Source organism: Heloderma suspectum, chromosome 2 (genome assembly GCF_057233095.1).
Source record: "Heloderma suspectum isolate Gila_16-S chromosome 2, 16-S_ref, whole genome shotgun sequence".
Classification (NCBI taxonomy): domain Eukaryota; kingdom Metazoa; phylum Chordata; class Lepidosauria; order Squamata; family Helodermatidae; genus Heloderma; species Heloderma suspectum.
This window is the reverse complement of record NC_139459.1, coordinates 26599060-26616988: the sequence shown is the minus strand read 5'-3', so window position 1 is coordinate 26616988 and position 17929 is coordinate 26599060. Positions and strand designations below refer to the sequence as shown.

The 17929-nt window shown below is 44.7% G+C and overlaps 1 protein-coding gene across 2 annotated transcripts in view; it reads left to right on the top strand.

Annotated features, from left to right (window-relative positions):
• Positions 1–17929, top strand: part of PRLR (prolactin receptor) — a 129206-nt gene that overhangs the window by 90755 nt on the left and 20522 nt on the right. For both annotated transcript variants that reach the window (XM_084832048.1, XM_084832049.1), the window contains exons 3-6: positions 141–258; positions 12825–12957; positions 13710–13879; positions 14401–14567. In XM_084832048.1, the coding sequence (XP_084688174.1) occupies positions 189–258; positions 12825–12957; positions 13710–13879; positions 14401–14567 (540 nt within the window). In that variant the 5' untranslated portion in view covers positions 141–188. The remainder of the gene's footprint in view (positions 1–140; positions 259–12824; positions 12958–13709; positions 13880–14400; positions 14568–17929) is intronic.

The window sequence follows — 17929 nt, the reverse complement described above, 5'->3', positions numbered from 1 at the left end:
ATCTTGCCTATTCTCCAGAGGATTGTGAAGCCTATGGTGCCATCTGGGATGTGTGAGAAAACGATTCATTAACCAAAAGCTTTGAAAGCACAAGACATCAAGAACTTTTAGTCACCATTGCATGTTCCCTTATTTCCCAGTGAGCTTTCATTCCTCCCTGGAAGTGGAGCAGGAAGGGGGAGACCAACATGAGACTGCCTTTGTCAACATCAGATGTATTTATTCTGCTGTTTTCTCTCAACACATCACTTGTGAATGGTGAGTACTCAAATGTCCATACCTGCTTTGAAAATTAAAATCTTGAAGGTGTTTTGTTGAAATCTCTGATGATATTCAGGAATCTGTTGAACTGGCCGCCAACACCTAGCACTAGAACCTACATGGAGATTTTGAATGTGTCTCAACAAAGTCCCAGTTAAAGAAATCTTTGGGCAAAATCCTCTACATGTTTAGGCAGAGAAAAGTCCTACGACTCCCAGCATTCCCCAGCCAGCCATGTAGGACTTTTCTCTGTCTAAACATGCAGACAATTGTGCCCTTAGTCAATTAATCACAAGAGTTTTAGTTGATTCATCAGTTAATAAACTAAATTTGCCTAATGTTTGCCTTCTGGAGCAAAAAATATTTATTGCTTTAAAGTGATTTTTTTTTCTTTAAGGGTAGAAATTGTTACATGTGTACACCACACTTCTGAATGTTGAGAAGTTTCAGGGGTTCTGGTGCTTATCCAGGATTCAGGTCACCGGAGATTTATGGCATTTCTGTGATACAAAGTTTATTTAGGGTGCAATCCCATGCATGTTTAGACAGAGAAAAGGCCTACAACTCCCAGCATGCCTGACTGGGGCATGCTGGGAGTTGTAGGCCTTTTCTCTGTCTAAACATGCATGGGATTGCACCCTTACACATATGTGCAGGCTGGACATAAGATGAGAATTCTCAGCACACGATTAACATTTCAACAGATTCTTGTTCCCCATCAGTTGTCTAGGGCAACCCATAGTGCCATAGGATTTCCTTCAGAGAGCAAAATCAGCTCTCTGCCTGCTTTTCAGATCCAGCCCCAGCACCACCCGACTTTCTGCTACAGCTACACACACAAACTTCACTGGAGCACGCCTGCCTCTTGCAGACCACCTGGGCATTTGCCACTTTTCCTCCCCTTCCTTCCACATCTTTGTGTAACACGTTTTCTTCAGGGTCTCTAAAGGGACTCACAGCAAAGGCCTTGTACAGGGACAATTAACATATATCATTTTAATTTCTTAATTAAAAACAATAATACTGCATATGTAATAATTTTACACACATAACAATTCACTTATCACCAAAACAACAGAACAGAGTACAGCCCTCCCAAAGTTCTTTCAGCCTGAGTCCACAACAAAAATATAAATAAAATTGCTTTCTGAAGCTTGATTTTTCTGCTGGCCGAAGAAAGAAAATAGTCTCTGCTCAGTTCACTCCAGCTCCGCAGCAATATTCTCAAAATGGACCAGGATCCAGCAACATGGGAACCACTTGTTAAACAGCCCTTTATATAGTATAAAAGAACATAAACAACAAGGAACTCATAGTGTTTGAAAAAAAATCATGACTCTTTAAAAAAATTTCAAAGGGAAACCTCCCTACTAACCTGTCTTAAAGGGAGGAGAAAGCAAGCTTCTTCCATGCTGCATTTTGCTAACTGCCTAAAATGGTGGCTACTCCCTATCTCACTCCTTTACTGAGCAGGTGCAGGCATATTCCCCCTCCAAAATTCTTAAAGGGAAAATATACCAGTGGGTTACATTTGCTCCTCCAGATGACCACAGGCAGCCCAATTCTAGCGATCATATTTCAGTGTGGTACAGAGAGTTTGGGAAAGCCAGAATATGCACTGATCCAAAGATAGCAGGTCAAGGGATGGTGCTGCCCTCTCCTCAACCTTCCAGCATAAGTAATTGAATGACATCATCCAGCAAAAGTACGTAGCATTAGCTTTACCACCTGACTGCTATCTTGACGTGTATTTGCTGCATTCACTAAATCCTTTTTCCAGATGTTTGGGCTGGCCTCTGTGTGGTCACTGAACAGTGCCAGCTCTGGGTTTTTGAGGGCTCTTGGGCAAGACACCCTCAATGGGCCCCCTCCCCCAGTGAGTCTACCTTCGCACTGCCATCGTCACCAGCTGCTCTTGCTTCTCCTCCTCTTTCTCATCACTGCCACCACTTGCTTTCTTGACAGGCAGAGAACCAGTGAGCAAGTAGGCAATGGCATCTACCACCCTTCCTTCTCATCATCGCCCTTGTCTGGGCCAGAGCAAGAGGCAGCTGAACAAGCAGGCTGCAGTGGTGAAGAGGAGGAACAAGTTCAGGGGCTCTTGGTCAGTGGGCCCCTGCTGGGGTGTGGGCACTTGGCAGGTACTCAACCATGCCTGCCCTTGACTCTGGCCCTGAATGCACACATAGAGCGGAGAGCAGAATTGCAGCAGCAGGGCCCACCCTCCATGAGAGGTCAGTCAGGCAGAGGGCAGGCATGAGCGAATGCTATGCATTTTTGCAGAGTGATTGCCCAGGTCAGCCTGCTTTGATACTTGCCTGCTATGTATCATTACACATAGTATAAAATCAATGCCACTGATCTGGTCGTTCCAATCTACAGTGAGTTTTGACTGTGTTATCTAGTCCCAGAAACGACTTCCTCTTAGTTCTTTTCATGGAACTGGCCCCATTTCTTTTCTTGTGGCGATGAGCCTTTCTACATGAGGCATTTATTGTGCACTCATGATTCCTCACTGACGGTAGTTTGCAGGTGCTTTACACGATTTTGTCATCCTCCAAGACCTCTCCCATTCTTTGCAACCATTACAGTGTGTTATTGAAAAACTGGTATATCCAGGAATGGTGGCATGAAACCCCAGTGTATTTGTGCAATTCTGCTACACCACAGCGCCACCTAGAGGTTATGTAACGGACCATATAGAAAGGCAGAGAAAGAAAAACGCCAGAAAAAAACGTGTGAAGGATCAATATGGCATAGAAGTTTTACTGTGTAATAATAAGTCACTCAACTCAGGTTGATGAGCATATCCCCATCCCTGTTAGTCTAATGTGATGCAAATAATCAGTGTGTACGTGTGCGTTTTGGTGACCGTTGGCCATAGTGGGTGTCCATTGAAGGGAATGTCAGTTGCAAACATGTCCCTGTTGTTAGAAAACATGTCCCTGGTGTTTAAAAGGACATATCCATACTACAAGCTTAAACCAGCTCAACCCTCATTCTCTGCCCTAGGACTGGCGCCAGAGTTTGGCATCATCAGGCACCTGGTCGTGCTGTGACTCCTCCTTGCTGTTGCTGCCTGTTTGCCTGAGCAAGCAGTGAGTGACAGGAGCAAGGAGAAGGAGCCAAAGCTCTCTTTACCCTCTCCCTCTGGGCAGCTAGGCAGACTGGGACAGAAGAAAGAGAGCAAGCAAAGGGCAGCAGTGACAGCAGTAAAAGGAAGGTGGACTTACCAAGATGAGTGGTGCGCGTGTGTGTGAATGGCAGCGTATGTGTGTGTGTGTACGTATATGTGAATGGGAGGGGTCTGTGGGTGGGTTTGAGCCATGGCTCCACCCACCAGTCCCACCCACATCTGCAGCCCCTGAAGGGTTCTGCAGGGTCTAATGTGGCTCCCCAACTCAAAGTGGTTGCCCACCCCTGCTATGTGATCTAACTAAAGATAAGGGCTGCACAGTAGCTTTTGAAACACAGGGAAGCACAGGTATTCTCATTACCTTTACCAAACCACAATTCCCATGATTCTTTGGCAGCAGCCATCCATAATGATAAAAACAGGGCTTCAAAAACTTCTCTCTCTCTCTCTCTCTCTCTCTCTCTCTCTCTCACACACACACACACACACACACACACACACACAGTGGGCTTTTCTACATGATACTTTTAACCTGCCACTTTACTTCTTTACTTCTGCTTCCAGATTTTTGTGGGATTATGTATGTATGTATGTATTTCATTTCTATGCTGCCCAATAGCCGAAGCTCTCTGGGCGGTTCAGAGAAATTACAACTACAAAGCACAGCATAAAACAATATAAAATATGAACGCTTAAAACCACAGTATTACAATACAACTAGAATAAAACCTAGCAGCAATGCAGAAATTCAAAATACAGATTTCAAACACCAAAGTTAAAAGACTAGGAAGGTAAAATACTGGGAGAATAAAAAGGTCTTCACCTGGCTCCAGAAAGAGTACAACGGATTAAGATCGGCTCCTTTACATATGTTTTTTCGGGGGGATTTCTTTCTCTGCCTTTCTATATGTTTCACTACACAACCACGAAGTGTCACGGTAGTGTATCAGAATTGTGCAAATACACCAGGGTTTCATGTTGCCATTTACAGAAATACCAGACTTTCCTTGTTCGGAAAAAAAAAATGCTATGATGGTTGCAAATTACCGGAGAGACCCTGGGGGATGACAACATGATATAAAGCACCCACAAACTACTATAAGTGAGGAATCATGAGCACACAATAAATTCCTTAGGTAGAAAGACTCAGTGTGGATCTACATTCCAAGATACATACAGAGAGAGAGAGAGAGATGCTTCTAATTACTTTTGCGCATGCATACGCACAAGGCAATGTGCAATGCATTAGCAAAAAATGCACTAAAATCATAAACAGATGCCAAGTTAAAAATCCAAACAAGTAAAAAAAAAAAAAGACAGAACAAACAGAAGCAGGGGAGAGGTAGCCAAATGTAACCCTATCAAAAATGTAAAGGCTTACGTAAATGGAAAGAGTTTTTCAAATTTTTCACTTGATGCCTTAACCAGCCTTATTTATTTATTAAATTTCTTAATCGCCCATCTGGCTGGTCACCCAGCCACGCTGGGCGATGTACAACAGTACAATTTAAAACAATAAAATCACACATTAAAACATTGTCTAAAAATACCCTAACCCACCCCAAATGCCTGCCTGAACAACCAAGTTTTCAATGCATGGCAGAAGCTCATAAAAGAGGGGGCATGGCGGAGTTCCCTAGGGAGGGAGTTCCACAGAGTGGGGGCCACCACAGAAAAGGCCCTCTCCCTCGTCCCCACCATCCTAGCTATCCTGGTTGATGAGACAGAAAGAAGGCCATCCGAGGCCTTCCCTATCCCATCCTGATGCCTCCTCCAGATGTGTTGCACTATAACTCCCATCATCCCCAGCCAGTATGGCCAATTATCAGCATTGTAGTCCAGCACATTTGGAGGGCATCAGGTTGAGGAAGGCTGCAACTCTTCAGAGTGGGGATCTGTCCAATGCCGCTGCAGTGGTGGTATTGAGTAAACCCTCCTCTGGGTGCCATGTGATCAAACCAGAGAAGGGTGGCAGCTGGAGCAAGAACTCTGCAGCTGCTCTTAGAACACAGGGTGGTTCACATACTCTTGTATCAGCAGCTGCACTCTTTACGTGGCATATATTCTAATGCATTGAAGCCTAAAGGTATTGCCTTTTACTCTTTCATCACTTTGTTGTTGTTTATTCGGTCAGTCGCTTCTGACTCTTCGTGACTTCATGGACCAGCCCACGTCAGAGCTTCCTGTCGGCTATCGCCACCCCCAGCTCCCCCAAGGTCGAGCCCGTCACCTCCATATCATCCATCCACCTTGCCCTTGGTTGGCCCCTCTTCCTTTTGCCTTCCACTTTCCCTAGCATCAGCATCTTCTCCAGGGTATCCTGTCTTCTCATTATGTGGCCAAAGTACTTCAGTCTTGCCTTTAATATCATTCCCTCAAGTGAGCAGTCTGACTTTATTTCCTGGAGTATGGACTGGTTTGATCTTCTTGCAGTCCAAGGCACTCTCAGAATTTTCCTCCAGCACCACAGTTCAAAAGCATCTATCTTCCTTCGCTCAGCCTTCCTTATGGTCCAATGCTGAAAGCCTTTTACATCTCATTAATATAAATAGTACCCCCATGCTCATGTTCCCCAGCTACTGACACGTGGAGGCATACTGCCTCAGATAACAGAGGCAGTATACAGCCATCATGACTGGTAGCCATTGAGAGTTTCACCCTCCATCCTTCAAAGTATGCTAAAAACCTGCTAGATCACAGATGCCTGTGAAGAAGGCCACTCCTGGAAGATGTGAAGCTTCCTTAGACTGAGTCAGACCTTCTGCCGGATTGAACCTGGGGCCTTCTGCATGCAACACCTGTGCTCTGTGACGGAGCTATCACCCCCCCCCCAACAGCAAGAATGTAAGAAGAGCCCTGCTGGAGCAGACCAAGGGTCCATCTTGTCCAGCATTCTGTTCACACAGTGGCCAACCAGCTGTTGACCAGGAACCCACAAGCAGGGCATGAGTGCAACAACACCCTCCTGCCCATGTTCCCCAGCAACTGGTGTACACAGGCTCACTGCCTCTGGTATTGGAGGTAGCACGTAGCCATCAGGCCTAGTAGCCATTGTAGCCTTCTCCTCCATGAATAGTCTTATCAGTAGTATATACCAGAGAAAGACTAGTGACCCATATTTCAGCAAGATCGTCCCTCCTGATAAAATAGAACATAAGAATTGGCCTGCTGGATCAGACCAAAGGCCTATGTAGTCCAGCATTCTGTTCCCGCATTGGCCAATCAGATGCCTACGGGAAGCTCACAAGCAGGACATAAGCTCAACAGCACCCATTTCATTAATCATGGGCCCCATTTATATTCCACCTTTTCTCCAAGGTGTCCAAGGTGGTGTGCGTGAGCTTATCCCATTTGCCAATCCTCAAAATTGTTGGCAATCTGTTCACCTGCTGTGCTCCCCTGGCCGCTTCAACCCAATTTTCCCAGGTTCCATATCCTGGAGGCGTATGGAGCTGGCTTCAGAAGGCTGCAGCTGTGACTTCTCCATCCTTTTAATTATGGATACCTCTACTCTGACTCTTATTCCCACCAGGAGGAAACCATTGGAGCACCCATTACCAACTGGTACAACAACTATGCCCATTCCTGGATAGGGATAGCCTTGCCACTGTGGTTCATGCACTGGTAACCTCACAACTAGATTACTGTAATGCACTCTACATGGGGCTGCCCTTGTGCTTGGTTTGGAAGCTGCAGCTATTGCTGAATGCAGCAGCCAAGGTGCTCAGTGGGGCACCTAGCCATGTTCACATTACACCTGTGCTAAAATAACTGCACTGGCTGCCTAGTTAGCTACTTGGCCCAATCAACCAGAAAGCATTGTGCAGCTATTCCATCTTTTCCGTGTTGATGGACTTTTCTGGTAAGAAAAACAATGGAAGACACAATGGAAAACATGGGAGGGCTACAAATTGAAGATGGCAATGTCTGGACTAGGGATGTACAGACTTTGTAAAATCTGTTCCATCTGTGTTTCATGGATGGTCAGGTGCCATTTGTTCCATTGTCTGTGTGTTGACTGAATCGGATTTTTTCCAATTTTCCAAATTTGCGCAAATTTGGATTTGTGCAAATCCACACTTGTGAAAATGTGCAAATCCGCCCCCCCCACAAATGCCCAGATTCTCCCCAAAATGCGCATTTTCATGCTTTAGCCTACAGGGGAAATGCACATTTTCAGCTGGTATTTTTTTCATTTTCCATATTTTTCTACAACTAAATTTGCATAAAATTCCAGAAAGTAAAAAAAGCAGTCTGCAGAATCCATGTGACTTGGGAAAAGCTGGTTTGCTGCAGAATCCGTGAGTTGGATTCATAAAAATCTGAATTACTTTATTCCATTGCGGATTTATTTGACTTCCCTAGACCCCCCATAGAATTTATTTGACTTCCCTAGACCCCCCATAGAATTCTATAAATGAGCCAGCATGATTCCACAATAAAGACCTTATCTGGAGGTGCCTGACGTGCGTCATCAACAGCTTGTGAGTGTGCTCCAGGCTGGACTACAAAGTTACATGAAGTTTGTTGTGAGAGTAATGGGGTTGTTGTTGTTCAGTCGTTCAGTCATGTCCGACTCTTCGTGACCCCATGGACCATAGCACGCCAGGCCTTCCTGTCCTGCGCTCTATCCCGGAGTGTGCTCAGGTTCATATTCATTGCATCCGTGATGCTATCTAGCCATCTCATCCTCTGCCGTCCCCTTCTCCTTTTGCCTTCAGTCTTTCCCAGCATCAGGGTCTTTTCCAGGGAGTTTTCTCTTCGCATTAGGTGGCCAAAATATTGGAGCTTCAGCTTCATTATCTGTCCTTCCAATGAGCACTCAGGGTTGATTTCCTTTAGGATGGACTGATTTGACCTCCTTGCAGTCCAGGGGACTCGTAAGAGTCTTCTCCAGCACCACAGTTCGAAAGCATCAATTCTTCGGCGCTCAGCCTTCCTTATAGTCCAGCTCTCACAGCCATACATTACTACTGGGAAAACCATAGCTTTGATTAGACGGACCTTTGTCGGCAAGGTGATGTCTCTGCTTCTTACTATGCTGTCTAGGTTGGCCATAGCTTTCCTCCCAAGGAGCAAGCGTCTTTTAATTTCATGGCTACAGTCACCGTCTGCGGTGATCTTGGAGCCCAAGAAAGTAAAATCTGTCACTGCTTCCATTTCTTCCCCTTCTATATGCCAGGAAGTGATAGGGCCAGATGCCATGATCTTCGTTTTTTTAATGTTGAGTTTCAAACCAGCTTTTGCACTCTCCTCTTTCACCCTCAACAAGAGGCTCTTGAGATCCTCTTCGCTTTCTGCCATTAGGGTGGTATCGTCTGCATATCGGAGGTTGTTGATAATTCTCCCGGCAATCTTAATTCCGACCTCTGATTCATCCAACCCGGCATTTCTCATGATGTACTCTGCATATAAGTTAAATAAGCAGGGTGACAATATGCAGCCTTGTCGTACTCCTTTCCCAATTTTGAACCAATCGGTTGTTCCATGTCTGGTTCTTACTGTTGCTTCTTGACCCTCGTACAGGTTTCTCAGGAGACAGGTAAGGTGGTCTGGTACTCCCATCACTTTCAGAATTTGCCACAGTTTGTTGTGATCCACACAATCAAAGGCTTTAGCGTAGTCAATGAAGCAGAAATAGACGTTTTTCTGGAATTCTCTTGCTTTCTCCATGATGCAGTGAACGTTGGCAATTTGATCTCTAGTTCCTCTGCCTCTTCGAAACCCAGCTTGTACTTCCGGTAGTTCTCGGTTCGCATACTGCTGAAGCCTAGCTTGTAGGATTTTGAGCATCACCTTGCTGGCATGTGAAATGAGCGCAATGGTGCGGTAGTTTGAACACTCTTTGGCGTTGCCCTTCTTTGGAATTGGAATGTAAACTGACCTTTTCCAGTCTTGTGGCCACTGTTGAGTGTTCCAGATTTGTTGGCATATTGAATGCAGCACTTTAACAGCATCATCTTTTAGGATTTTAAATAGCTCGGCTGGAATACTGTCATCTCCGCTAGCTTTGTTGTTACTAATGCTTCCTAAGGCCCACTTGACTTCACTCTCGAGGATGTCCGGCTCAAGTTCAGTGACCGCACTATCATGGCTATCAGGGACATTACGATCTTTCCTGTATAGTTCTTCTGTGTATTCTTGCCACCTCTTCTTAATCTCATCTGCTTCTGTTAGGTCCCTGCCTTCTTTGTCCTTTATCATGCCCGTCTTTGCACAAAACGTTCCCTTGAGATCTCCAATTTTCTTGAAGAGATCTCTAGTCTTTCCCATTCTGTTGTTTTCCTCGATTTCTTTGCATTGTTCATTTAAGTAGGCCTTCTTGTCTCTCCTTGCTATTCTCTGGAACTCTGCATTCAGTTGGGTATATCTTCCCCTTTCTCCTTTGCTTTTCGCTTCCCTTCTTTCCTCAGCTACTTGTAAAGCCTCATCAGACAGCCACTTGGCTTTCTTGCATTTCTTTTTCTTTGGGACGGATTTCGTTGCTGCCTCCTGAACGATGTTACGGACCTCCGTCCATAGTTCCTCAGGCACTCTGTCTATCAGGTCTAATCCCTGAAATCTATTCCTCACCTCCACTGTATATTCATCAGGGATATGATTTAGGTCATACCTGAAAGGTTTAGTGGTTTTCCCTACGTTCTTCAATTTAAGCCGAAATTTTGCAAGAAGCAGCTCATGATCTGAGCCACAGTCAGCTCCAGGTCTTGTTTTTACTGACTGTATGGAGCTTCTCCATCTTTGGCTGCAAAGGACATAATCAATCTGATTTCGATATTGACCATCTGGCGACGTCCATGTGTAGAGTCGCCTCTTGTGCTGTTGGAAAAGAGTGTTTGCTATGATCAGCATGTTCTCTTGGCAAAACTCTATTAGCTTTTGTCCTGCTTCATTTTGTACACCAAGGCCATGCCTGCCTGTTATCCCGGTGATTTCTTGACTTCCTACTTTAGCATTCCAATCCCCTATGATGAAGAGGACATCTTTTTTTGGTGTTAGTTCTAGAAGGTGTTGTAGGTCTTCATAGAACCGATCAACCTCAGCTTCTTCGGCCTCAGTGGTTGGGGCATAGACTTGAATTACTGTGATGTTGAATGGTTTGCCTTGGATTCGTACTGAGATCATTCTATCATTTTTAAGATTGTACCCCAGTACTGCTTTTCCCACCCTTTTGTTGACTATGAGTGCTACTCCATTTCTTCTAAGGGATTCTTGCCCACAATAGTAGATATGATGGTCACCTGAATTAAATTCGTCCATGCCTGTCCATTTTAGTTCGCTGATTCCCAAGATGTCGATGTTCAATCTTGCCATCTCATGTTTGACCACCTCCAGCTTACCTTGATTCATTGATCTGACATTCCAGGCTCCTAAACAATATTGTTCTTTACAGCATCGGATTTTCTTTTCACCGCCAGACACATCCACAGCTGAGTGTCCTTTCGGGTTTGGCCCAGCCGCTTCACTCTTTCTGGCGCTACTTGGAAATACCCTCTGCTCTTCCCCAGTAGCATATTGGACACCTTCCGACCTGAGGGGCTCATCTTCCGGCATCATCTCTTTTAGCCTTGTGATACGTTCCATGGGGTTTTCTTGGCAAGAATACTGGAGTGGGTTGCCATTTCCTTCTCCAGTGGACCACATTTTGTCAGAACTCTCTGCCATGACCTGTCCGTCTTGGGTGGCCCTGCACGGCATAGCTTATGGCTTCACTGAGTTACGCAAGCCCCTTCGCCACAACAAGGCAGTGATCCATGAAGGGGTAATGGGGTTACCCCCTTCTTTATCTGCCTCTTGATTAACCTGCAGTGAGAGGGCAAGTTTTACATGTGTGTGTGTTTTGTTTTGGGGTGATATGGTGAATCTCATTATCTTTTGCTATTATTGTGCTACTTGGAGTGTACCTTGTTCTTCTACTGCCTTCTGCTGGCTTTAGTATGGATATGTCCCCTTTAACAGTCTATCCCAATAGTTTGTTATGTTGGCTGCTGGAGTAGGGGATATAAGTGTGTATTTTATTTCATTTCATTTCATTTCTAAAATACGTGTTATCACCTTTTTTAAAAAAATTACATTTTTTAATTTGAATTGTTTATTTTTTCTTAGGTATTGACTTTGAAACTGTATAGCGTTATTGTAGCATTTCTAGTACCTTTTCATATTGCTTGACTGTATTTTGATATTATGGTATTCAGCCTTGGATGATGATGATGATTTAAATGTATAAACAGCCCTTCATCCACAGGATGTACACAACATAAAAACAACCAGACAACAAATTCAATATAACAACTAGAGAATTACACCCTAAAATGCAAATTAATCTGCCATTTCAAACTGGCAAACCAAACAGCAATCAATTCAATTTAAAATAATTTAAGTGTGTGTGTGTGTGTGTGTGTATATATATATATATATATATATATATGTATGTATGTATATATATGTATATATATAATCCAATATTAAAATGCCTGGGCAAAAAGAAACATTTTAACTTGGTGCCAAAAATAAAACAAGATTGGCACCAATCGGATCTCCTTTGGAAGGGAATTCCAGAGTTGAGGTGCCACCACAGAAAAGGCCCTCTCCTTTGTGGATCCATAATTTATATCTCTCACTGATGGCATTCGGGGAAGGACCTCTTCTGAACATCTTAATGCAGAGGCAGGATAATATGAGAGGAGGCGGTCCTTTAGGTATTTGGGCCTCAAGCCGTTTGATGATGTCAGTCATTTTGGGTTTCCTTTTTGGAGGAAAAGGAGGGTATAAATAGAAGATGATGACCCTCACTGCCATCAAAAGCTGATTCAAACCCACTGTCAGGGTGGACACTAAGCCCATAGAATCCCAGAGTAGTTCTGATTCTGAGGAAGAGCAGTCGCTCCTGGGAGAGGAGCGTGCTCCTCTTTCCCAGGGCCCGCAGCTGACGGAGATTCCTCCCACCAGCATTCCTAGATTAGAAAGCAGTCCAGGGAGTGATCAAGCGCGGGAAGCAGTCTTGGTGGATGCGCGACACAGACGCAGAGAGCGGCGCCAGATGGAGGGCGCGGAAAGGAGGCGTAGTGCCTGGTTGGCGCTCAAACAACGGCTGTGCCCAGAGGATCCAAGGGAAAAGGGGAGGGACTCTCCCTAGTCCTTTAGTTCAGGGGTCTGCCAGTAATTCCCTTTCAAACAGGGACCAACTGTTCCAACTTAGGGCATAGGTATTCTACTGCTCAGATCTAGTTGCTACCTGTAGAGTTGTTAAGTTGTAAAAGAAGAATAAAGCTTTGAAAATAATCCCTTTGTCTGCATCTGGACTTGGCTACTGGATTAGACTGAGAGAGCCCTCCAAGGAGCCCTTGACACCCACAACCCAAGCCCTTATCCACTCAACTAAAGAGCCGCTGTGTCAATCACTGAATTTATTATTGCAATTCCTCAGGTCAGACACCTCCTGGAAAGCCTACAATAATAAGTTGCCGATCCTCGGGAAATGAAACATTTACTTGTCGATGGAAACCTGCTTCAGATGGGGGGCTTCCTACAAATTACTCTCTACTGTACAACACAGAAGGGTAAGAAAATATGGGGAGAAATGTGTGGTTTGTTCCTCTTCACACAGATTCAGAAGAGGAAGATGTTGTCCAAGATATTCACAGTTACAAAGTGAAAGAATAAGTAAAAGTGGAGGAGGATTAGGGACGCCGCCTTGAGTTCCTTGGAGGAATGTAAATAACCATACTCCCCCACCCCATGCCCAAGAAGTTTCATTAAAGTTCTAGGGTTTACCTGTGTTTACCCAGAGCTGCACATAAAACCTGTTTTTCATATAACACTTTTCCAGGAGTCCCACAGTTCAGATGCAATCATGGGGAACCACAGCTTGAATTGAAGTACAGCTAGGGATGTACAAGAACTTTGTTTTGCTTCATTTTGGACTCAGATTTGCCCTGTTTGCGCCTCTGAGCGTGAACACAAATGTGAGTGTATTTTGGAGGGGCTTGCATGTTCCTGAACTTGCGTTCGTGTTAAAAAAAACTGTGCGCTTTAAGAAACATGAGCATTTCCTCTCAAATACAAATTTTCATGTTTAAGTCTATGTGGGGAAAGTGTGCATTCTTCCCCCCCACCCCGACTAAAACACAGAAGTAGATGGAGGGTAATTGCCACTGATTCCAGGCCGACCTGCTTCCATGTTATGCATTTACAATGGTGAAATTATTACGTTTAAATTTACTAGTAAGCATTTAAGTATGTGGTTATTTGCTCCAATAAGTGTGTCAACAGGTCTCTGTTAACTATTTTTTAAAATACCATTTTATTTCAGAGAAGAGCAGGCCAATGAATGCCCAGACTACGTATCTGCTGGCCCCAATTCCTGTTATTTTGATCAAGCGTTCACCAAACTTTGGACCACATACAACGTCACAGTTAAGGCTACCAATGATGCGGGCAGCAATATCTCTGATCCTCAGTATGTGGATTTAAGAAACTTAGGTAAGAGCAGAATACTAAATGCAAACCCAACCTTGCATCCTGCTCTAAAATAACACCTAGGGGAGACTGAGCAATGTATCCACATCATGATTTTCTCAAACATTGTCTAAATCCAGAGAGTGGATGCCAAAGACATTTGGAAAAACAGCAGTACTCAAGCAAGCTAGTCATGAGTTCAGTTTTAAATCAGGATGGAGAAGGATATTGGACTCCTGAGTGAGAGCTATTGCATCGTGTCAGGGGCATGGGCTTCATATGATTGAAGTCCCAGGTTCAGTTCCTGAAATCTTCAGCTAAAAAGGCTGCCAAGTTACAGGTCTGGGAAAGACCTCCATTATTCTGAGTTAAGACAGACAATACTGGCCTAGATGAGCTATTGGTTTAAGTCGTTATAGAGCAGCTGTTTATATTGTCCTGTTGTCTTTTGATTTGATTCTATTAGTTCACATACAGAATCATAAAAGGAGGGATCCTTGGTAAAAGAAATAAAAATACTGACTTCTGAACTTTCCTGTGTATAGTTCAGCCAGACACTCCCGTGGATCTGTCTCTGGAAGTCAAACAGTTGGATGGGATAATGTACGTGTGGGCAAAATGGTCACCGCCTCCATTGGTTGATGATGCAACAAGCTGGCAAACATATAATTATGAATTGAGACTAAAGCCTACAGGAGGGAAAAAATGGGAGGTAAGCAAGTTGCATGCTTTTGCAGACTTATTAAAGCTCTTCCTTTAATAAGAGCTTCAAAAATATGGGATAGAAAGGGTGGTGCTCTTACCATTCTCTTATTTACAACGGAGGCACTGACTGAAACCTGGCAGCTAGTGCATGTCTGCCATTGCCAAAGCAGAACTTTTAAAAACTGACATGTTGTAGATCAGCCTTCCCCAACCTGGTGACCTCCAAATGTGTTGGACTACAACTCCCAGTATCCCCCAGCCAGCATGCCCAACACATCTGGAGGGCACCAGTTTGGAGATGGGTGTCGTAGACACTAATCAAGGTTATACAAGTGCAATTAATGTACCTTATATTGGACATCTTTGAACAAAATTCCTATATAAGAGAAGGAGCAGCTGTAGCAGGGTTGTAGCAGGGAGGGGCAGTAGCACAGTGGCAGACTACATATTTTGTTTGCGGAAGGCCCCAGGCTCAGTCCCCGGCATCTGAAGATAAAAGGTTATCAGGCAGCAGAGCTAGTTAAGATAACCAGCTGAGACCTGGGAGAGCTGCCGCTAATCCAAGTAGCTCAGGAGTGCATTACCCATGGACCAGGGGCCATGTGCAGCCCACCAAGGCCTTAATTGTGGCCCCCAAGGACCAAAAAATTTGTACACCCCGATGTAGATAGGCAGTTGTCAATTAGGTTGATAAATGGTCTGACTCAGTATAAGGAAGCTTCATATCTTCAAGGACCGGCCTTCATCACAGGCATCTCTGATCTAGCAGGTTTTTAGTGTACTCTGAGGAATGTAGGGTAAAACTGTCAATGGCTACCAGTCAGGATGGCTGTATATTACCTCTGCTGTCAGAGGCAGTATGCCTCTACATGTGAGTTGCTGGGAAACATGAGCAGGGGGGTGCTATTACATTCAAATCCTGCTTGTGAGCTTCCTGTAGGCATCTGATTGGCCACTGTGGGAACAGAATGCTGGACTAAATAGGCCTTCTGTAAACCGTCCAGAGAGCTTTGGCTATGGGGCAGTATAGAAATGTTGTTGGTGATGATGATGATAATTTGGTCTTATCCAGCATGGTTCTTCTTATGTTTTTCTTTATCGGACAGGAGGATCTTGCTGAAATACGGGTGACATTCTTTCTCTGGCATGCATTTCTGGATAAGGCTATTCATGGAGGAGAAGGCTATCAACGGCTACGGCCATGTGCTACCACCAGTACCAGAGTCAGTGAGCCTATGCACACCAGTTGTTGGGGAACTTGGGTGGGCAGGTGCTGTTGCACTTAGTTCCTGCTTGAGCAACGTGAGCAGCTGGTTGGCCACTGTGTGAACAGAATGCTGGACAAGATGGACCCTTGGTCTGCTCCAGCAAGGCTCTTATGTTCTTGCTGTTGTGGAGGGATAATAGCACGGTCACAGAGCACAGGTGTTGCGTGCAGAAGGCCCGAGGTCCAATCTGGTATAAAGCAGCTTCGTATTTCTAGGGATGGCCCGTGGGTGGCCTGTGTGTTGATACTCGTGGGAAGGGGCCATAACTCAGCGTTGGCAGAGCACACATGCTTTGCTGGCAGAAGGTCCCAGGTTCAGTCCCCAGCATCTCCAGTTTTAAAAAGGTCAGTTAGCAGGTGATGCGGAAAAGCTCTGCCTGAGATTCTGGAAAACTGCAGCCATTTACAGTACTGGACTAGATGGACGCATAGTTTGACGTGCTATAAGGCAACTTCACTTTCCTAGTCAATATGTAGATTGTAATGGAAGAAGAATGAAACTGAATTTAATGGGATTATGTTTCTAGGAAGGATCAAAGAAAATAAATAAGTTAGATTTTCCTGCCAGCGCAATGAAGTAACCAGTGGAGGCTGGTGGCTCCAATTTCGGTGGGGCTGTGAATCCACTCTGGGTTTCAAGTCCAAACCAGCCAGAACTCTAACAAGCTATCCAAGGTGCTGAATCCTATCCCCCAAATAGGTTCAGTACCTTGGATAGCTTCTTTAGAGTTCTGGCTGGTTTTGACTGAAACCCAGAATGGATTCACAGCCCCACCGAAATCGGAGCTACCAGCCTCCCCTGGAAGTGACTCAAACACAGTGGAAAGAATAAAAAAGGTTTGCCTTGAAGTAGTAATGATTAATACATTTATCCCAGGGAAGGCTATGGAAAAAGAGTACCCCTTCACGTGATTTCTTTATTATAGTTTTAGCCCGCCCAATTACAAAAAAGTTCTCCTCATGAGCTGCCTCAGGAGAGCCATTTATATTCATGAGCGCATTTATATTCATGAGCAAATTCTTATTTGCTAACACGTCATTATTTGACGTGTTAGCAAATAAGAAAGACTGCGAGACCAGGAACACTGAAAGGGGGAAATGTAGCTGTTTCTAGGAACTCCAAGTAAATAGGCATTTCTCTCTGTAGGAGAAAGTAAAATATCAGCGGGGGCGCTGGAGTTAACAAATGTCGTTTAATTGTACAGTGAACATAAGAACATAAGAAGAGCCCTGCTGGATCAGACCACCCCATCTAGTCCAGCATTCTGTTCACACAGTGGCCAACCAGCTGTTGACCAGGGACCTACAATCAGGGCATAAGTGCAACAGCACCCTCCCACCCGTGTTCCCCAGCAAATGGTGTACGTAGGCTCATTGCCTCTGGTACTGGAGGTAGCACTTAGCCATCAAGACTAATAGCCCTTGATAGCCGTTTCCTCCAGGAATTTGTCTAACCCACTTTTAAAGCTATCTAAACTGTGGCCATCGCTACTTCTTGTGGTAGTGAATTCCATAGTTTTAATTCCATAGCTGTGTGAAGAAGTCCTTCCTTTTATCTGACCTGAATCTCCCACCAATCAGCAACATGGGATGACCCCTTTGAGTTCTAGTATTTTGAGATAGGGATAGTATTTTGAGATAGGGAGAAAAATGTCTCCCTATCCACATTCTCCGCACCATGCATAATCTTGTACACCTCTATCATGTCTCCCCTTACCCTTACAGTGGCAAAAGAAATGGATTGTTTGGCTCAGCTGCAATACAGATACAAATGTACTTCCCGGAAATAGTACTGGGCGGTCATCAGAAAATGGCGCACATTTGCATTTCTCCTGTCTAAAATGTCCGCTAAAATTTCTCTTTAAGTGAGAGGGGCTGGCTAGCTCCTGATTCTTAAATGGGCCAGCACAGCTTGTGGACCTGAAGCCAGACAAACAAACCCCACCAGACGTGTTAAGTAAACCTTTCGGGGTGGGTGGGGTTCTGCCTGGCTGAGATTGCAAAAATGGAGAGCGGGGTGCCAAGTCCTTGGCAGGTCACAAGGAGTGGCTGGTGGGCTGCCTGCTTTGGTGGGTCATGTGTTGTGCAAGTTTGCTCTTAGA